Here is a 19,368-nt window from a genome sequence, read left to right on the forward strand (position 1 = left end):
CCCCGCCTCCCTCCCTCCCTCATTGTCAAATGCTCTCATTTAACTACCATAGATGACACATAAATCAGTAACTGTGGTGATTGATTTTTAAAATTGATATCTGGTAAAGGAAGCAGGAAGTGTTGCTGTCTCCCTACCTGAAAATATCAGTACCTTTGCTGACGCCTTTTTTTGTGCAGTTAAGTAAAATTGACAGTTTTCTCATTTTCCTTTTGTAATCCGGTATCTGATGGAGTTGCTGCACAAAAACCATGCAGGAAGAGTTCTCTTTTGCAGTTCTCCCTTGACCTTCTGTCACAGTTCAATGTCGCTGGCTGCCCCTAGATTACCCCCAACGTTAGGATCCTCCCACATATTAACAGCTTTAAAAGGAAGCCAGTAGGGAATTCTTGTCAGAGCAGAATCCTGGGATGTTGGCTTGCTCCTTTTTCCGGAAAGGATCACTCATGCTGAAGACAAAATACTCACCAGGTAATCAGTATGAACTAAAGAGGGTGAGCTATGTAGTCTTGTGGATGTTGAAGTGTGAATTTCATTGTATTTAGTTGGTTAAGGAAACTATAAAAAAAAAACAATTGGAATCCATAAAAATGGCATTTTCGTGTGTATAAGAAAATATAGAAAGAAGTGTTTTGATAAAATTTTACAACTCCATGCTTGAACTATTAATAAACACTGTAACGTGTAGTCACTGAGCACTCTGAAACGACACTTAATATTTTACATGTGGCTGTAACACAGGTGGCCCAGATTTTTGACATCAGAGACATGTTCTGGTATGCAAAGAGCCATTTGTCCACAGTTTTTTAATTCAGTGGGTGACTACATATTACCAGTACATTATCTTTATCTTTTAATTGTGAAATGATGGTTTTTTGGGTGGGGTGTGGTTCCCTGCCTTCCAAGATGCCTCTATTAAAACCTGATTAGAATTTCTTTGTTTTCTTGTGCTCATAGTAGACAACTACCATTGCATTATATGAAACTGAAGACTATGGTTTGATTTAAAGTATTAATAAAATCTAAATTTGTACATAAGGCTATAGGGTTTCAGGATTTTCAGTAATGAGATGCCAGAACAGTTCCTCGTATCAGTTTTGATGAGTGTTACAGGAGAAGCATGCCTTAGTGAATTAGGACGGACGTAGATATTATACCGTTTACACCACCTAATTCTTAAAATCTTTTAAATTTTATGTTCTATATTCAGGCTTTTTTTTTTTTGTAATCGAGGTGCTTAGATTTATTGTCGATGTTGTTTAATTTAAATATTGTTGATTAGGTTACAAGTGCTGGAAAGATTTCAAAGTAACCATGATTTTTTTAGTCTTTGTAAATCATAAACACTAAAAAGCAATGATCTACAATGCTATGTGTGTTAGAGAAAGTATATGGTCATGACAGAAGGCCGAAGGAAAAGCCCTAGTGTGAAACTTTCTGCTAATTCATGTGGAGGTGAGATAGCCCTCCAGTGGTTAATGATCCAGCAGTTTGGGGAGAAAAAAATAGAAATTTTAAGTTTTTTTCATTTTTTGGGGGTCTGGTTTTGAAATTAATATCCCCCCCTTTTGGGGATTGAATTCAGAGGCCTCGTTCATGCCAGGCAATCGCCATGTTCAAAGACAGTTCACTGTTAAAGAGATGCTTTATTGAAAGAAACAGTATTTTCCCATATATTAAACATGTGAATATGGAAATAACGACTTTTGCAAGGAACAAAACAAGTCACCAGGTTTTTAGTGCACTTTACCACAGGAATGTCTAATCTCTTCATCTTTACAAATTTCAGTTTTTATTTAAAAGCAAAATTAGAAGAGTCAATATAAACAACTTCATCTAATATCAGTCCTTCAGTTCCAAATTGCTTTAAATTGTGACTTGTTTGTGTAGATACTGTTGCAGTTCTGACGAAGCATTTTAAAGTCATGCAAGGGATTTTTTTCTGCTGGTTTGGGCTTGAGCTGAGCTGCAGGCTTTGTTTCATTCGCAAATTTGTGCTTCTGTCTCCTTAACCTTCTGCTGAGGGCACTCTGCTTTTAAACCTTTCTCTGGAGGAATGTGTTTGACTCATAAATGATGGAAGTGATAAGATACTTTATGCCAAATACGGCTAAGTTCATCTTTCTGATAAAATGCTCATTTCTATTTTATTAATTCACACTCCTCCGTATCTAATTGAAAAATAGTCCTGCTTAGAAAAATCTCTTTTCTGAAGGATCGCTGTAAATTCCAGTGTAGAAGAACGCTCGTTCCTGCGGCTTCCAACCTCCTCACCACTGTTACACATATCCATCCCTTCCCGTCCGTCCTTCCTTCTGTTCCTTCATCTTTTCCTCTCTGTGGTTTCTCTCCAGAACGTTTACCGTGTGCTCGCCTGTTGCCAAGCATTACGAACGTATCTGGCACTCCTCGAAGCCACAGATGAGCTGGTCACGAGGTCTGTTTTCAATTAGCTTATAATCTTCTGAAAATGATTCTTCAGATACCTTTTGATAATGGCTAGCGCATTCTGTCATTGTTAAAAATAGCTTTGTTCCCTGGTGTGTGTTGGAGGTTTAACCAAGGCGCCAATTAGAGATAATCAAGTGATAGTCCTAAGCAGGGTTGGGAAAGGAATTCTTTGGGCAAAGGACAAGCGGCAGAGGGGGTTGCAGGCGGAAATAAGAGCATAAACATGCCAAAAAGGGTACAGGCATACCCAGTAAGTAAGCCTACGACGACCAGAGTATATAAAACAAAGTACTACAGGACATTTTGCGTAGAAAGAATAGCCACTTTCAGATAGATATACAATGAAAAAAAAGATTGTTTAAAATTATGTTTTTCTGACAGTTGATTGTCGTACATTTCATGCGTTAGTTTTCAGTGGGTTCACTACTCATTATAATCAAGAGTATAGGAACACTAACCCTCATCACTACACTGACTTTAGAGCCTGTATTCACATCTTTGGGTTGCCTGAGGTACCAGCTTCAGTACCTTGAACAAAGTGACGAAAGTGTGTATCCAGAAAACCATTTTTTTTGTGTGTGTGTGGTCCTACTTTGAACCTAGGGCCTCATTCTAAGCTCTTCACCACTGAGCTAGATCTCCAGCCTCTTTTTACTTTTTATTTTGAAACAGGGTCTTTAAGTCGCACAGGCTAATCTTGAACCCTATAGCCCACGGAGAGAATGGAACTGCCACCCTCCTGCCTCTGCTGTCTCTGTGGCAACTCAAGCCTACACCAGCAGTCCTCCCTGCCAGGAAAATGGCTTTACTGCCAAAAGATTTAGGTTAAGGAAAGATAAACATTGAAAATTTTAATCAAAGAGTTAAAAAAAATAGATCAAAAACTTATTTGGAGAGTTGATGTAAAATAATCCAAAAGCAGCTATCTAGGAAAGGTCAGGAGGAGTCTGGGGAGGGGGAGGAGTTTGCTCCTGGCTGAATGGCTGCCCTGGTGTTAGTGGTTTGTAGGTGGTGTCAAGTCTGTATAGAATACTTTTTAGGTGGAAAAGTGAGAAATACTACCTGGATATAAAAAAACAAGTCAGGTATAAAAGTGTATGACTGGTGTATTCAGAATTATGGAACAAATAAATTTTCAAGCAGAGTATTGGGTTAAGTATTTTTGAAGTTAGGTTGGTTTGGGTTTTTTAAAAAATTAAATTTCTTTATTTTTATTTTATATGCCTGAGTGTTTGACTTGCATGTATGGAAGTACACCACCTGTATACAAGACCCAAGGAGGCCAGAAAAGGGTGGAAGATCTCCTGGAACTGGAGTTATGAATGGTTGTTAGCCACCATGTGGGTGCTGGGAACCAAACCTGGAACCTGGGTCCTTTGCAAGAGCAGCTAGTCTCTTAACCACTGAGCTATCTCTCCAGCCCCTACTAGTGTAATTTTTAATTTTACTTTTGACTTTTTCAATTTCTCCTCCTCCCCCCTTGCATGCCCCAGTTGCAATTTCCTTATTGTTAAAAAAATAAATTACAGTAATAATATATGTACCTGGGGGGGGGGAACAAAAAAACATCTGCAACTAAAAAAGACAGCGTTCTGAGCTTTGCACTTGTCAAGCCATTACAGCCTGTTTTCTTTTCATATGAAAAAAAATGATCTGTAGGATCCGTTCCGGCATCACATGTTTTAATGGTTTTGACTGAAATTAGAAGATTAATCTAATGGAAGTTGGCAGCTCTGTGGAGGGTAGGAGATAAGCTCTGAGATTTCTGTAGAAGTTTAGAGAGAAAGAGGTTAAGGGAGAAGAATTAAAAGAATGGGAAAGAGATTAAGATATTTCAGGATGAAAAGAATTATTGCAGCTGGGCCTGCACAACACCTTCAAATAAGGTACCTTGCGTTCTTAATGGAGCTGTATTTTACCCAAATGATGCTTCAGAGGGTTCTTGGTTTTAAAAACTAACAAGATTGGGCTGATTTCAGTAGTGTGTATGTATATCTGTTTATATCTAGAAAGCTGGGTTCAAAGAAAGTCTTATTTCGTTGTAGAGGCAGTGTTTTTCTTTTTACTAGTTCCCACTAATATATTTCTTTGTTAGAGTAAGTTAGCCGTTGAAAGATAGAGGTGCCATTCATTCTATGTCAGTATGTTGGTCTGGAAGACTTTCCAAAGACTATCAGAGGCGTGGAGGTTTCTTAAACACATGGTGTATAAAGCATTATTAATGCTAACAGACATTGTGCTTTAATCCCCCAGAATGATTGTTTGGGACCAGCAGGAGATTTATTAGGAATGAATCGTGTGAAATTGTGTGTGTATAAGCTGCTACTTAGATTGTAAAAACGCTAGTGGAAACTGTTAAAAAGTTTTCGCTGTAATTGGTAGGAAGGTATTCACTGAGCTGAAAGAGGTTGTGTGTACGGTTGGCCCATGTGCCTTCACCTTTTTATCGTTCATCTTCTTGGATTAATGGCAGTGAATTATTAATTCATGAGCCTGGAAGGGAAGAGTGAAGGCACCATTTAAATGTGTGGCAAATATATCCTTATCGCCAGAGACATGAAAAAAAGTCATTTTGTGTTATCTGTAAAATGGAAAGGACATTTTAAAATTTCATTTACAGTAATCCACTTTACTTCCAATAAAATGCCTAGATTATTACTACCATATAATGCTCTTATTAAAAAATTGTAACCATCTCTACTCTTTTGTCTAATATATATATATATATACATATATATATAAAATATTGGTAGAACAGTGTAGCCTTCATTTACTTTAATGGGATATCTGTGGTAACTTAAGACGTTGCTTTTATGAATTGTGTGTTTAGCTTACGTTTTGTGAAGTATTAGATTTGCGGTATATCATGTTTGCTGTAATAGTGAAAACAAATATTTTTTTATGGAGGGGTCAGTCCTGGATAGAGTAATAAAGAAACCTAAAAATACTTCCCTTCAACAAAAAAAATTGTATGATAATGATGACCTCAGAGTAGTTGGGAGTAAAGTCAGTGCTTTGTGGAATTCCTAGCTATAGAAAAGAAAGTCAGCAAATTAGGACTTAGCCATTTCCTGTTTAATACAAGTGGAACTAGGGTAGATAACAGCATTTCTTATGAGTGGTTGTCAACAATGGTAGGTTGTTCAGGGCTGGAAGCTGCTGTCCCAAGAAGCTTTCTCCATCACACTCAGAATATCTCACGGATCTTACCCAAACCTCACCAGTGTTGAGACTCCAGGTGCTGGTTCCACTGGACTTCGGTTTTCTCATGCCAAACAGATAATAACATGTTATTGTGGTGATGTCCTTTGTTCTATTTTCTGGAACTCGCCCCCCAAACGCTGTTAGTGGCACCTATGTGCTACTTATACAGTGGTACATTCATTCGTTTTGATCAGTATAATGGGGTTTTGTTTTGATTTTCTCATTCTAGCATGGTTTGCTTACCTTTACTGGAATTTTTTTTAAAATTTGGATATGGTCTTCCTGCAGCCCAGCTGGACTGGAATTCACCATGTAGACTAGGCTAGCCCTAGCCTCAATCTCACAGCCTGCCTCTGCTAGAATTAAAGGCATGTGCCACCATGCCCAGTACCTTCATGTAATCTTTTAGATTATTTTCTAAAAACAGCAGACTAAGGTGGATTGGCCTTTGGGCACACTCCTACAGCTATTAGCCCATTATAGGGCTCACCTATGTCCAGTTGTTTTAGTTTGGACTTTTGTATCAGTAACAGGTTGGCCAACCATGGGCAGCTTGCACTCAGCCATGCTTATTCCTTTATGCATTTTGGTATGCAGTGGCAGAGCTCTGCAGTTGTGAGAGAAAGTATGGGTTCCTAAAACCTAAACTATTAACTCTGGTCCTTTATAGAACAAGTTACCTGGGCCCTGCTCTGACATTATATGGAGTTAGTTTGCACACTTATTGCATTATATTTTTCCCAACACAGTGGAAAACAATTGATATTTTAAACTGAAGAGATTGGACGAGGTGCTAGCTACCATGGGTACTTAATCTTTTTTTTAAACATTATTTTTATTTTATGTGTGAGTGTATTGCCTGCATGTGAGTGCACCCCTGTCTCCCAATGCCACAGAGATCAGAAGAGGGCTTGGGTTCCCCTGGAACTGGAGTTAAGGATGGTTCGCAGCCGCCATGTGGGTGCTGGGAATCGAACCTGGGTCCTCTGCAAGAGCAGTCAGCACTCTTAACGCTGAGCCGTCTCCAGCCCCCGGCTAGTTAATCTTTTAAAGTAGCTTTTCTGCTGTTCTTTTTGGTTTTTGGAGACAGCATCACACTGTCTACTCTAGTCTGACCTTGAACGTATGGTCTTCCTGCCTCAGCCTCCCAGTTGCTAGGATTTTAGCATACCACCTTGCCCCTGCCTGCCTCTGGATCTGTCTGTCTGTTTCTTTCTCTGTCTCTCTGTCTCTCTCTCTCTCTCTCTCTGTCTCTCTCTCTCTCTCTCTGTCACAGGATTTCGTTCTGTAGCTCAGGCTAGCTCCCTGTATCAGCCTTTCAAGTACTGGGAGCCATACAGTTCTCTCCTTGTATGTAGAGAGATAACAACAGAAAGTGATTATTTTTTGCCTTCAAAATTCTCCAAATTAAAATGTTTTAAGAAATCATTACTACATTTGCACATTAGTTACCAGATGAGGAAGTCTTGCGGTTATTTAAATTTCTAGTCAATTTTTGTTTGTTTTTATAACCTGTTTCGTTTTGTTTACTGTCATTGTTTTATTACTATTTTAGTGTTATATGAAATTTGAATAGAGGTTATAAAATTACATTTTAAATTTGGAAATTCCTTTTCTAAAAACCTCAGGCCTCCAACTCTGTGATTGAGTAGGTCTGCATTAACCTAGAAAATTTAATAAGTTTGAGTTCTTTTTACATTTTTTGTTTTAAAATTTAAAATATTTAACAGCTATTCTAAATGGCTCAGTTTGTTATTATTTCTGAACACCTGTGTCCACAAATACTCTCTGGCCTTGCCTTAATCTCTTTGGAAGCAGAGCCTCACTCATTTAGCCCAGGCTATACTAGGTTCCCAGTGTTCTTTAGAGAAATTAACCACTAATAAATCTAAGTCTCATTTTGGAAGACAGCAAATCTGTTCATTTAGTAGGCTCAAAATGAATTGTTTAACTCTATTAATGTACTTAGTTGTTTAATAATACTTTATACTTTTGCTTTTTCTACAACTCAAAAAAAGTAACTTATTTTGAGTTTTATTTGTAGACATCAAAATAATCTATCATAGATACAAAAGGTGTGGAACTTGGCAGTTTAAACTCCAGTGAAGCTTGAGGAACTGCTGCTCTCCTAAGTCTCTACTGGCATGTTGGTTTTTGATTATTTAGTTTTTCTGGGAAGGCTGAGTGGAATCTGTGAGCCCAGTGCCAGGTTTTAGTGTATTGTCTCTGCCAGTACAGGAGGAGGTCGGTTCAACTGCAGATGTCCCAAGTAGCTTCAGGATCACTTAAGGGGAAGCCAGTACCTTAAGTCTATGAGGGAAAATTAAAAAACTAATTCTATGGCTTTTCCTATGCACATATACACTTGCTGAACTTGAGCCCCAGATGTTTGTGAAGTGTCTCAGCCCTCAATGGGGTGGGTTAAGTGTGCCCTTGAGCTTAGCTTTGGGCTGCCCTTTAGGTTGGTATCATCCGATCTAAGTGTCCAAGACGAAGAATTACAGGTGCAGAAACTCTTCTTATTTTAGTAGGAAACATATTCATTACTATTAAGTTTTGGGAATTTAGTAATTAGTCTTTATGAATATTCTCTACTTGGTATTTTCTAGTATATTTTAATTCTCCTTAGGTTTCTTTTTTTTTTTTTTTTTTGTTTTTTTTTTTTTCTTTTCCCCCCTTGTTTCCTTTCCATTATCCTGGTTCCTGTAGTTATGTCTGGATACAAAAAATTTTTTTTTTTTTTGGTCTTTTTGAGACAGGGTCTCCCTGTAGCCCCAGCTGTCCTGGAACTCACTAGGTAGACCAGGCTGGCCTTGAAGTCACAGATCTGCCTGCCTCTGCCTCCTAAGTGCTGGGATTAAAGGTGTGGGCCACCATGCCCGGCTCTCCTTAGATTTTTAACTTCTTGAAGGTGGCAATCCTACATTAGACTTTTCAAATAATTCCTTTAGAATATAACACAGGAATAGCTAACAGGAAGTAAAAGAAATAAATAGGGTTGGATTTCAGCAATCAGTATGAGAAGTTCCTAGGAGCTCACTAGATCGTGACGTGCAAATGGGGTGCTGACATAGCTGCTTTAGTTTCTAAAAAGTGTAAGTTTAGTGCTGGGCATTGTGGTGCCTTTAATCCTAGCACTTGAGAGGGAGGCAGAGGCAGGCAGATCTCGCTGAGTTTAGGGCCAGCCTGGCCTACATAGTGAGTTCCAGGCCATTTGGGGCTACAGGAAGATTGTCTCAAAAAACCAAAGAACAAGTGTAAGTTTATCTAATACTGCCTAGACTGATAGCTTCAAATGAACTGCATTGTTTCTTGTAAAGCTTAATATGCTGTACGTCAGCATTTTATTTAGCTTTGTGCTGTGTGTTCTCTCTTGTTTGTTCATCCTTGTTTTGTTTTGGTATTTTGTTTGCTTTGTTTTGAGACAATGTCTTACGCTGCATCCCAGTCTGCCCTGGAATTCATAGTGTAGCCCATGTGCTGTCTTTGAGTTTGTAGCAGTCTTTCAGCCTCCGCCTCCTGAATGCCGGGATTACACACCAGCCACCAGCTGGGTGGTCTCTTACTGTATGGATTTTGTAGTTATTTGATGTATTTTTCTCAGATTATCTTATTACATCTAAGAAATCTCTGATGGTGATATTGATGGTGTAATACACAACAGATTCTGGGTCATTATTATTTCATTTAGTGGTTGTATACATAGACCAGAAGGGAATTTGAATATTGATTCAAGGAATGGCCAGTAACAATGATTTATGAACAAAGGATGCAGTGCAGTGGCCAGACATGAGATGAATCCTGTGTGCCACCTGACAGTTTTCTTTTATACTTGCCTAAGCAATGATTAACCCACTCTTTCTATGACAATTAAGATGCATTGCTAAATATATTGGAGGAAATATTTATGTTTGTTTTTCTGACTTAGAAGCAACTTGTGAGGTAGTTTGGTTCATAAGATTTATCAGTCTAGACTAATTTGTTAATTCATACCATGTAATTGTTAGGGCTTTAAATAGCAATACAAATGAGTAAAATTAAGGTAGCTCAACTGGAACTACTAAAAATTAAGTTAATATGTAGTTATCATTACCTAAGGGATGTTAGTTTTGCTTGTGTAAACATTTTGAAAATCAGCTCATTATTCTTTTGGTGTTTAAACACTTTCATGATCCTAAAATGACTTCATTTATATTTTCATTCTAACAGAAAAGATTAGGTTATAAGAAGTTGGTTTATCTGATGAACTTCATTAGTGGCAGCGATGACTTTAGCACATCCCCAGCCCTGCTGTTCACTTACTGTCCTTGAGAAGTCTTAGGTTTCTCACTTTAAAGTACTTCTCAAGATGGTTGTGAAAATTACATGTGATAATATATAGATAAATTATTTAGTTTGTCAGTCAAGTTTAACTTACTTTGCAACCTAAGTATGTGCTAGGTAGTTAAAAATCTTTAGTCAGATGTGGTTTATTTATTTTTATTTTATGTGTATGAGTATTTTGCCTGCAAAAATGTAAGTGCACCCATGTTGTACAGTGACATCAGAGGCCAGAAGAGGGTGTCAGGTCCTTTGGAACTGGAGTTATGGATGGTTGTTAGCCACCATGTGGGTGCTGGGAACTGAAACCAGGTCCTCCAGATGTGTTATTTTTGACCTAGAATGTAATCTACATCTGGATGAGGCGTTTTCTCTATCATCCTTCAGGACTTAGCAAATCCTAGATACTCAGTAAGTATTGGTGTATGAATGGTTCGGTGAGTGATGGGGAAAGTCCTCAGCTTCCTCCTTAGCCTTGATGTGTGACTTCTATCCTCCACTTAAATAGCTAAGTGAGTTCAGTCAACTTACTGGAGGGGCCTCAGATTGGGACCTTTATAGCAATGACACTACATTTTTATAAGGATTAGTGATAGGTGGCTAAAACAGCATCCACATGGAGTGCGTGTTCAGAAAGTACTCTTTTATACTAGTGTATTCTGCTAAAAATGACATGAGGCTTCTGGACTGTTACAAAAGTAAGAACATGTGCAGCCCTGGGTTGTCTGAGTTGGCGAGAACAGACATTTAAAAAGAGCTTTTGTGGGGCTGAGGAGATGGCCCAGTGGGTAATGCACTAATTGCACAAGCATGAACACCAGAGTTTGGATCCTCAGCATCTACAAAAACCAGTTAGGCATGAGTAGGACCTGTGGTCCCCGGGCTGGAGAGGGAGAGACTGGGGCAAGCTAGACCAGCCAGGACTGACAAGCTCAGGTTCAATGAAATGGGGAGTGACTGAGGAAGACACCCACGATCAATGTTAGGCTTCTGCACACATGTGCAGGCACACTGGCACACACACACACAACATACGCACACGCACACATTCCCCACAAATATATTAAAAACAAATAAATAAAAATAGCTTTTCTGAGTCAAATGTGGTGGTGCATCCTTATAATGGCAGAATGGGGAGATAGAGGAAGGAGGATTGGGAGTTCAAGGCCACCCTCAGCTACTTAGTGAGGATGAGGCCAGCTTTGGCTACATGTGCTTCTGTCTGAGCAAACCTCAGTCAGTCATTCAGTCAGTCAGTCAGTCAATCAATCAATCAATCAATCAATCAGTCAGCCAGTCAACCAGTCAACCAACCATCAAACAACCTAGCTTTTCCTTTTTCCAAACTGGCAAAAATATCCCAACTTCTGTATTGCAGTCATCTTTGTTTTTTCCTAAAAATAAATGCAAATGCAATCATAACATTTCTTAATATAAAAGTTGAAGTCAGCTTTCCAGTGTATACAATTTAGTATTTTTTTTTAAATTTGTGCAGTTTTGCTTCCCCTTACCCCTCTTTTATTTGAAGCTTCAGTTGCAACTTCTGTGACATCATAAAATGTCCCCACATTGGTTTGAGAATGACAGCTATTTGTTTTTGTCGTTTCAACTGGATGGGTTTTAATGGGGAGGGTGGCAGCCTGCCCCGACTGTGCCCTGGCATCCACAGCTCCGGCCTCTTCTGCAGGCTCAGCAAGACTCCTAGGTGAGAGCGTAAGCAGGCCAAGTGCGAGAATTCCCGAACTCTTTCTGCCCCTTGAGCCGCAGAGGAAGATTTATTCCTTCACAGTGAAGAAGTTTCAGTAAAGGGTAAGACCACTCGTGACTCTTAAGGGGACTCTAGCATAAGCTGCTTAATTAAAATGTTCTAGAAGCTACGGCCCTATACCAGTGTCTGTGGGAATTGGAGGGAGAGAAAGGGTGGTGACCGCTGGTTGGCCACGTGGTGGTTTTAGAGTCTCAGCAATGCCACCTCCACCCATAATGCTGTTGTTGGGGAGGGAAGAAAGGAAACTCAAACCTAAGGAAGTGTCTGGACCTCTCCATGAGTGATTTCCAAGGTTTGCTCAGCTGATCTATTGATGGAAAACTCCCAGAGGTGTTCGTGTTGCTCAGATGTTAGCAAGAAGGGCTGATTCTAGCCTGCCTGTAATGGATGAGACAGAAACCATGTCTGAAAAGTGAAGACCCTGATGGAGGTTTAGCTCTGTTTATACTAACCGTGCCTTACCAGGATAGAGATGAAGAATTTCCTGTTATGAATTTACATTATTTAAAATACAGAACAGCTGCCCCTTTTTTTGGAACTGGGAAATCTTGTCCCAGAATGCTTATAACTGTACAGTGGGAATAAGACGCAAAGACTGATTTGTAAAGCTGTCCTTTTTCTGCTCATGCAGTTTTGCTTCCCCTCTCCCCTCTTGTATTTGGAGTTTCAGTTGCAGATTCCGTGACATATATTTAATGAGTAACATTTTAGGGCTAACTCGGGGCTGCTTGCTTCATTTTCTGCAGCGTGAGTGGTGTGTGCGGTCACAGGGACTGGTGAGGCTTTGGGGCGTCTCACGCTTAGGTCGCGCATCCCCTCGCAGCTCTCTGCAGGCTCGTAGCTGTTTGACCTTAGTTGTCTGTGTTCACTGCTGTTTGCGTCTCTGAGTGGAAATCAGAGCTAAAGCTGTCTAGGACTCTCTAGTGACCTTGCTTTTCATAGAAAACCCACCTTGGTTGGTCAGTTTTAGCCAATTTTAGTTAAACTTTCTTTTCCTCCAGTTATGCATGCTGTAATCCACTTCATGATGCTTATCAATGGTTAGGCTTAATTTATTCTGCACTTGTTAAAAAAAAGCATCACATTGTCAGGCTAAATGTGATTTCCTGGTCATGTAACTTAAGGATGGGACTGAAAACTGGTCATTGGTGCTTTTCTTTTAAGTAATTTTGCTGACAGTTTAAGGCACCGGGTTGTTTATTGCAGCTAGTAAATACCAAAGCAGGTCACTGTCTGAAAGGCCACAGCCCAGTGTACACTGTAAGTAGAGTCTGTAGGGCTGTCGGGATGTGCGCAGTGCTGAAGCGTATTCCTGGAAGTTGCTGCCCAGCTGGCAAGGTTTCGTAGTAATGATGCATTAATTGACTTTTTACATGCCAGAGTAATAGGATGCTTAGATCTAAAGAGGTCAAGGCAGAGGTTTAAAACGTACACAATGGCTTGTGGTTTAGAAGAAACAAGATTAGAACGAAATTGTTAGACTCTTCTAATTTGGAGGATGAGCCAGAAACATAGTAGGTTGTCTGCTAGAAATAGCGTGGATGTTTTGAAGATCGTGATTAGTGTTAAAGAAGAAATGTCTGTATTTTTTTTACTAAGACAAATTAAGGGTCATCACCATGTCAGGCTAAGTTTTCTGATGTACCTGAGAAGATTTTCTGAAAATCTAAATGCAAATAGGTTGTTAATTTGAGATTATTCAATGTAATCTTTGTTTGTTGAAAGGAAATTTAATAGTCCATTTCTGCTTTTTTTTTTTGACAGGGTCTCCCTAGTTCTAGCTCACCTGGAACTCACTATGTAGACCAGGCTGACCTCAGTCCGCCTGACTCTGCCTCCTGAGGGCAAGGATTAAAGGCACACCACCTTGCCTCCATCATGTCTGCTTTTGTTCCTAGGATTTGCTTTGTTTTGTGAGAATTTTTTCAAGTTCAGGATGTCTTTTATAGTTCAGATGTGCCTCAAAGTGTGATTCTCCTGCCTCAGCCTCCTCAGATTGCAAGTTGCAGAGCATGCCGGGCGTTGTGAGGTGCTCCTGAGCTTGTTTTCGCAGCTAGTTGGGCTTTGGAGGATGGGTCCGGCCCCTCCTGTGCCTGTGAGCACCTTTAGGCTCCAGCCCTATCTGGGAGCAGTGCTTTCATGGATTATATTCACCATATTTATTTAGGCACTCTAATCTTTAGCTTATTGAGGTTTACTGAGTATTTCAGTTTTCATTAACATTTGTTCAGTGAAGGGTTGTTTTTAATTTGGATCACAGCAGTAAAATCTTCTGACTTCATTTTCAAAATTGCACTCAAAGTATGGACTTCTGGAAATAATTTTATTTGATATGAGAGTGATTGGGTATAGGTTATAGAATGAGAAAAATAAATTTATTATTCTTTTTACTTACTGCACAGGCAAATGAACTCCAGCCTTATTTGTATAAAAGAAGCTATGACTTTGTACATCCCGGATTCTTCTCTTTGCCAGAAACATTTACACTGAGTGTCCTAGTCAAGTGGCGTGTACGTTGTAAACTGTGTTTCGCATTCTCAAACCTTAAGAGTACACGGAATTTCATTGTGTAAAATCTGTTCTTGAAGTAGTGTGTGCTGGCCAAAGACCACAATAGAGGTCTTGGTTGTGTGGTTTCTTCTCCCGTTCCCTCTCCCTCAGACAGGCCTTCCTATCTTGGCAGCCGTTTCCTACAAGGCAGACCTCAGTCCTTGATTTCTTCCTTCCCTTTCTTCCCACAAACAAGGACTCTTTCAAATAGTGGGTGACCAAAGACAGACTTTTCTTGGATCGCTCTGAGAAAGTGGGAACGGGTCTGAGAGTTGTACAAGTGGGCAAGCTGCCTGTGCTGCACGCCGAGAGGAAAGGGCCCTTTGCTAGGAAAACTTGGACAGTTGAAATTCTTTGAGCTTGGAGCAGTCCAAAAGACTCCGTTTCACTGTAGCACTTAAGAAACCTCATGTGCATATTGAGATGATTCTCACCTGCTTCACACTGAAGAGACTGTAGGGTGTAAGAAAGTATGGACTGATCAGCCTTTGCAGTGTGCCAGGCCATTAGCTTGTTGATTTGTGTATCTAATGTAGAGTAACTTTCAGCTTTGGGATGGAAACTTTACCAAGGCAGGCTCACTTTAGGCTGTCTTCTCACTAACCCGTGGGAACTTGGAACAGAGGCTAACAGAGCGAGCCAGATAGTTCTGCGTGGAGGTGTACCGTGTCTCCATCAGATTAGTTTTGTTATATTATTGTTCTTTCTGTGTCTCTGGGATTCAGAAGAGGAGGCATGGTGCCTTTTTATGTTTATGTTTTGTTTTATTGGATAGGAAAGCTTGTGAGTTGTTCTTAGACCTGTGTACTACACACCACAGCTTCCCTTGTTACTGTCATACCTAAAAGGTCGTTAACGTTTCCACAGAGCTAAAACTGGGACTGATATGGGTCCTGGAGGTGTATGTACAGACACAGTTGTATCTCCTGAACTACAGATATGATAAAACCAACTCCTTATAATAGAAATATCTGACTAGTTTCATCTGTAACTCTTACAGGTTTTATATTTAAATACTAGAGAATAGATTCAGATTAATTTTTTTTTACATGCTTTTTGGTACATGTGTCAATGAGACATAACAATGCCTTTGTAGTTTGGTAGATGTTTCAAACCCTCAGAATTGGACCCCTTTCCCATTGCAGTTACATCACAGTGATGACTAGCCATGGGATGAACTACGGTAGAATCCTGTCCGATACATAGCGCTTCGGGCACATACATGCAATTCAGATGACATGACAGGATTCAGTTCTCAGGGAAATCTGACTTTCAGAGTTATTTTTTACATTTTAGTGATAACGCCTAAATTATTAAGAATTGGTCTAATTTGAGCTGTACATACAACCTGAGAATGGGGGGGTTGATATTTTCATCCCTTTAGAAAGCTCTTCATTGAGGGCTGGGGCTAGAAGCCTTGCCTTGCAGGCATGAGGCCCTGGGTTTGAACTCTAAGTCCTACCCTTTCCCCAGGCAACATCAAGCACAACAATCCTAGTTGCAGCATTGTAAGGCCCCTTAGTGATCTCTGTGCTGTAAGATGCTAGATCAGGAGGCTTGGGAGCTGCCTTCCTTTATGCTACTGTAAGGCCTGCCTTTACTCTGTGACTTCTCATGCTAAGCTGGAGAAATCGAACAGTTGGTTGGAACACCACAAATGCCTTAGTTCCATGTGATGACCTTAGGATCTGAGGATGCTTGATTAAGCCACAGTGCTGTTTTTGTCCGCCTTCCAGTTTGGAAAAAGGAATCCCATCAGGGCTCATCAAAATGAGGACCAGCCCTGGATTGGTATTGCTGTCTCTATCCGAGTTGTTCAAAAAATGATGCAGGCCAGCCTTGAGGCACTCACCTGCAGTACACTCAGGAGGTTGGGGCAGGAAGTTTCAGCATAGCCTAGAATTAGACACTGTCTTAGAAAAGACCCTCCACCAAACCCTTGATACTACAGTGTTGATGGTCTTTGGGTCCAATAGACTCAGTGATTTACTTTAATCTTAAGTTACACCAACCTTTAAAGAAAATCTAGGATAGGAAGACTAACACATTAAAATGAAGTAGTTTTGAGACTAACTGCTCCTTCTGTGAGTAATTAGCAGGAAAATAACCATTGAAAGCAGTATTTTGAATGCCTGTATTGAAAGAACACACATATTAACAACTGTGCACCTTTGCTTAGAAAAGTGAACTCATGAGGTCTGCAGTCCATCATCCATCTTGCAAGACAACTGGGAAAAATATTAAATTATACCACCATTACTATGACAAACAAAAGCACATGTATTTAGAGGTAGTAAACACTCTAAAGCTAGTACTTTGATCCAAAGATTAATGTCACAGAGAGACAGGTGTATTAACCTTGCTGATTTTCTAGCTTTTGTATTTCTTAAGAGAACCTCATTATTAGAAATTTATATAACTGTTTTATGAATTCAAGTACTATGATGATCTGTGTATTTTTCTTGGGCTTTGTTTCTAGTGTGTTCAGATAGCCAGTGTACATAGGAGCAGCCTTCTGGGGATGGAGTCAAACTCTTATGAGAGGGAAGGAAGGAGAGAGTTGCTACTTTTGCATTTTCTGTGACATGGAAGGGTCATAAAACAAATGATGGATTTGTTTGTTTTTCAGATATGAGGATCAATGATGCAGACTCTTGGGTTCGATGAAGCTGGGCATTTATAACTAGATTCATTAAGGAATACAAAGAAAATATTTAAAAGGATCAATAATGGTGTCTTCTGGTTGCAGAATGCGAAGTCTGTGGTTTATCATTATAATCAGCTTCTCACCGAACACAGAAGGTAAGGCACAGTTTAAATTTTGTTTCTTAAGCCCAGGAGAACTTGAAGGATGCAATCGTATGTGAAAGTGGCTAGGATATTATTTTATTATTTTAAAAATAGGTATTGCATTTACATTTTGGTGGCTGAATTATTCTTGTTAAACTGCTATGGAAGTACTACTAGATGAATGAATTTATATTTTACTTCAGGTTGTAAAATATAGTAATAATAGTCCTACTATTATAGGTAGAGGCTCACTTTATATGTGTTGACTATTCCAGAAAAATAGAATTGTTTTGTTATGATGCTTCAGTTTTTCTTCTGCTAAACCTGAAATAAAATTTCTCATGTATAAATACACATACACACTCACACTCTTTACACTATGAAAATTAAGAAAGATGTACAATTTTTCTTAAGCACAGTTGCATTAGATGTTTGTGATTTTGGGGCCTCACACATGCCAGTTTGCTCACCCCGTCCTTAAAATTTTTTTAAATATAGAAATGGCAGTGAGTGTAGTTTTCAAAAATGACTTAATTTGCAAGGAAGTAAATATTACCCTGTGGGTATGTGCTTCTAAATAATTAGCATGATCATGTATTAATTACTAAGTGGAATTTTTCTGATACCATTTTTATAGCCTTCAATATTTGCATTTGAAAATCATGCCTATCAAGGTCCTTGTTAGATCAGGCTGTGAGTCAATTGGCACTAAGATTTTCAGATCTTAGTACATAGTAGCAGTTACTATATTTGGCATAAAGATATGTTAAATTACAAAATCTTTCAGAAATGCCTGTGAAATAAAACTTACTCCCTTAGTCTCAATGTAATAGAATTGAAAAAAGTTTTGGAATTATAACATTGGTTTTATGTGTACTAAAAGTGATCCAGTTTTTACATATTAATATGGAATTTAAATGATCGTAGAAAAGAGGCATAGTGTCACTCACAGAGAAGGGTATTGTTTCATTGTCTTTATAATACGCTTCAAAGACAAGCATGCTAATTTTGCTGAAAGGATTTTGTTTGACTTGTTCCAAAGTTACATTTTATCATTTTCCTCCTGAAATATTTTACTTTTTAGATAATTCACATCCCTTTGCTACATTGTTACTTACTTATTTTGCATGTGGATGAGTGTGTGTGTGTGTGTCTGTGTGTGTGTCTGTGTGCAGGAGCTCATGGTACATGTTGTTCAGGTCATAGGACACCCTATAGGAGTCAGTGCTCCCCTCCCGCCATGTGGGTCCCGGGGATTGAAATCCACTTGTCAGGGTTGGTGGCAAGTGTCTTTATTGTCTGAGCCATCCTGCTGGCCCTAGAAATATTTAAAAATATTTCTGTATTCAGAATATGTACAGTATTCACTTAGATATGTCACTTAAAAGTTACATACAGGCTAATCTCTTCTTTGAAGATGACACAGTTTTTTGCTTTACAATGGAAGATAGGGAAACCTCAAATGTAATATGACTGAATGAATGGTGATATAATGAGAAACGGAGTTTAAAAATATGAATCTCAGGCTTGGATTGTTATGAAAATCATATGTATGGTCTATAATTTTGCATCTGGTTTTTAGGGAAAACACTATCTGAATTCCTGCTGTTATATTTGAGTGTTTTTATACATTTAAAAAAGATTCCAGGTGTGGACCAATGGCTCATTAGTCCAATAATGAAAAGTGTTCCAATCAAGATAGAGAGCACTTTGCTGGCACAGGAGCTCTGCCTGGTCGGGGCGTAGCACATAGAGACTTTTTCATATGATGCTGCTGGTTTATTTCAAGTGTCACCCGGGTCAGGATTCATACACGCTCTTAAGAGAAGTTTCATTTTTGCCACATCAGGCCGGGGTGGGGGGGTACTTTTGAAGGAATTTCCCTCCTATAGGCAAAAAAGAGCCTGGGAGGGAGCTGCACTGCTGGTTTTAAGAATGTCCATCCCACCGAGCACAGTGAGAATGCCCAGCACTGGCACCCAAATTTGTCTTAGAAGAAGCATTCCTGATACCGTAGTCCTTTATTGCTGGAAACCAGATAATGACCCGTGAACACCTGTTGAGAAAAACCAATCAAAGCTAGGTGTCAAGGGCACTGGACAGAAGATGGAGTTTCACTCTGGCCATTCGGCATTCTGAGTTCTTACCTGATAGTTGCTTTCTTCCTTTTTAAAGATAGAAAATTTATTTTAATGTAGACCAGACTGGCCTCAATTTCACAAAGATCCACCTGTCCCTCGGCCTTCTGAGTGCCGGGATTAAAGGCATGCATCGCCATGCTCAGC

At 39.4% G+C, this 19,368-nt stretch overlaps 1 protein-coding gene across 19 annotated transcripts in view; it reads left to right on the forward strand.

The window, feature by feature from the left end:
* Adgrl2 (adhesion G protein-coupled receptor L2) overlaps positions 1 to 19,368 on the forward strand; it is a 189,784-nt gene that overhangs the window by 19,861 nt on the left and 150,555 nt on the right. For all 19 annotated transcript variants that reach the window (XM_029560275.1, XM_029560259.1, XM_029560264.1 and 16 more), the window contains exon 2: positions 16,923 to 17,095. In XM_029560275.1, the coding sequence (XP_029416135.1) occupies positions 17,023 to 17,095 (73 nt within the window). In that variant the 5' untranslated portion in view covers positions 16,923 to 17,022. The remainder of the gene's footprint in view (positions 1 to 16,922; positions 17,096 to 19,368) is intronic.

The sequence above is a fragment of the Nannospalax galili genome, unplaced genomic scaffold (genome assembly GCF_000622305.1).
Source record: "Nannospalax galili isolate Female #2095 unplaced genomic scaffold, S.galili_v1.0 scaffold9, whole genome shotgun sequence".
Lineage (NCBI taxonomy): Eukaryota > Metazoa > Chordata > Mammalia > Rodentia > Spalacidae > Nannospalax > Nannospalax galili.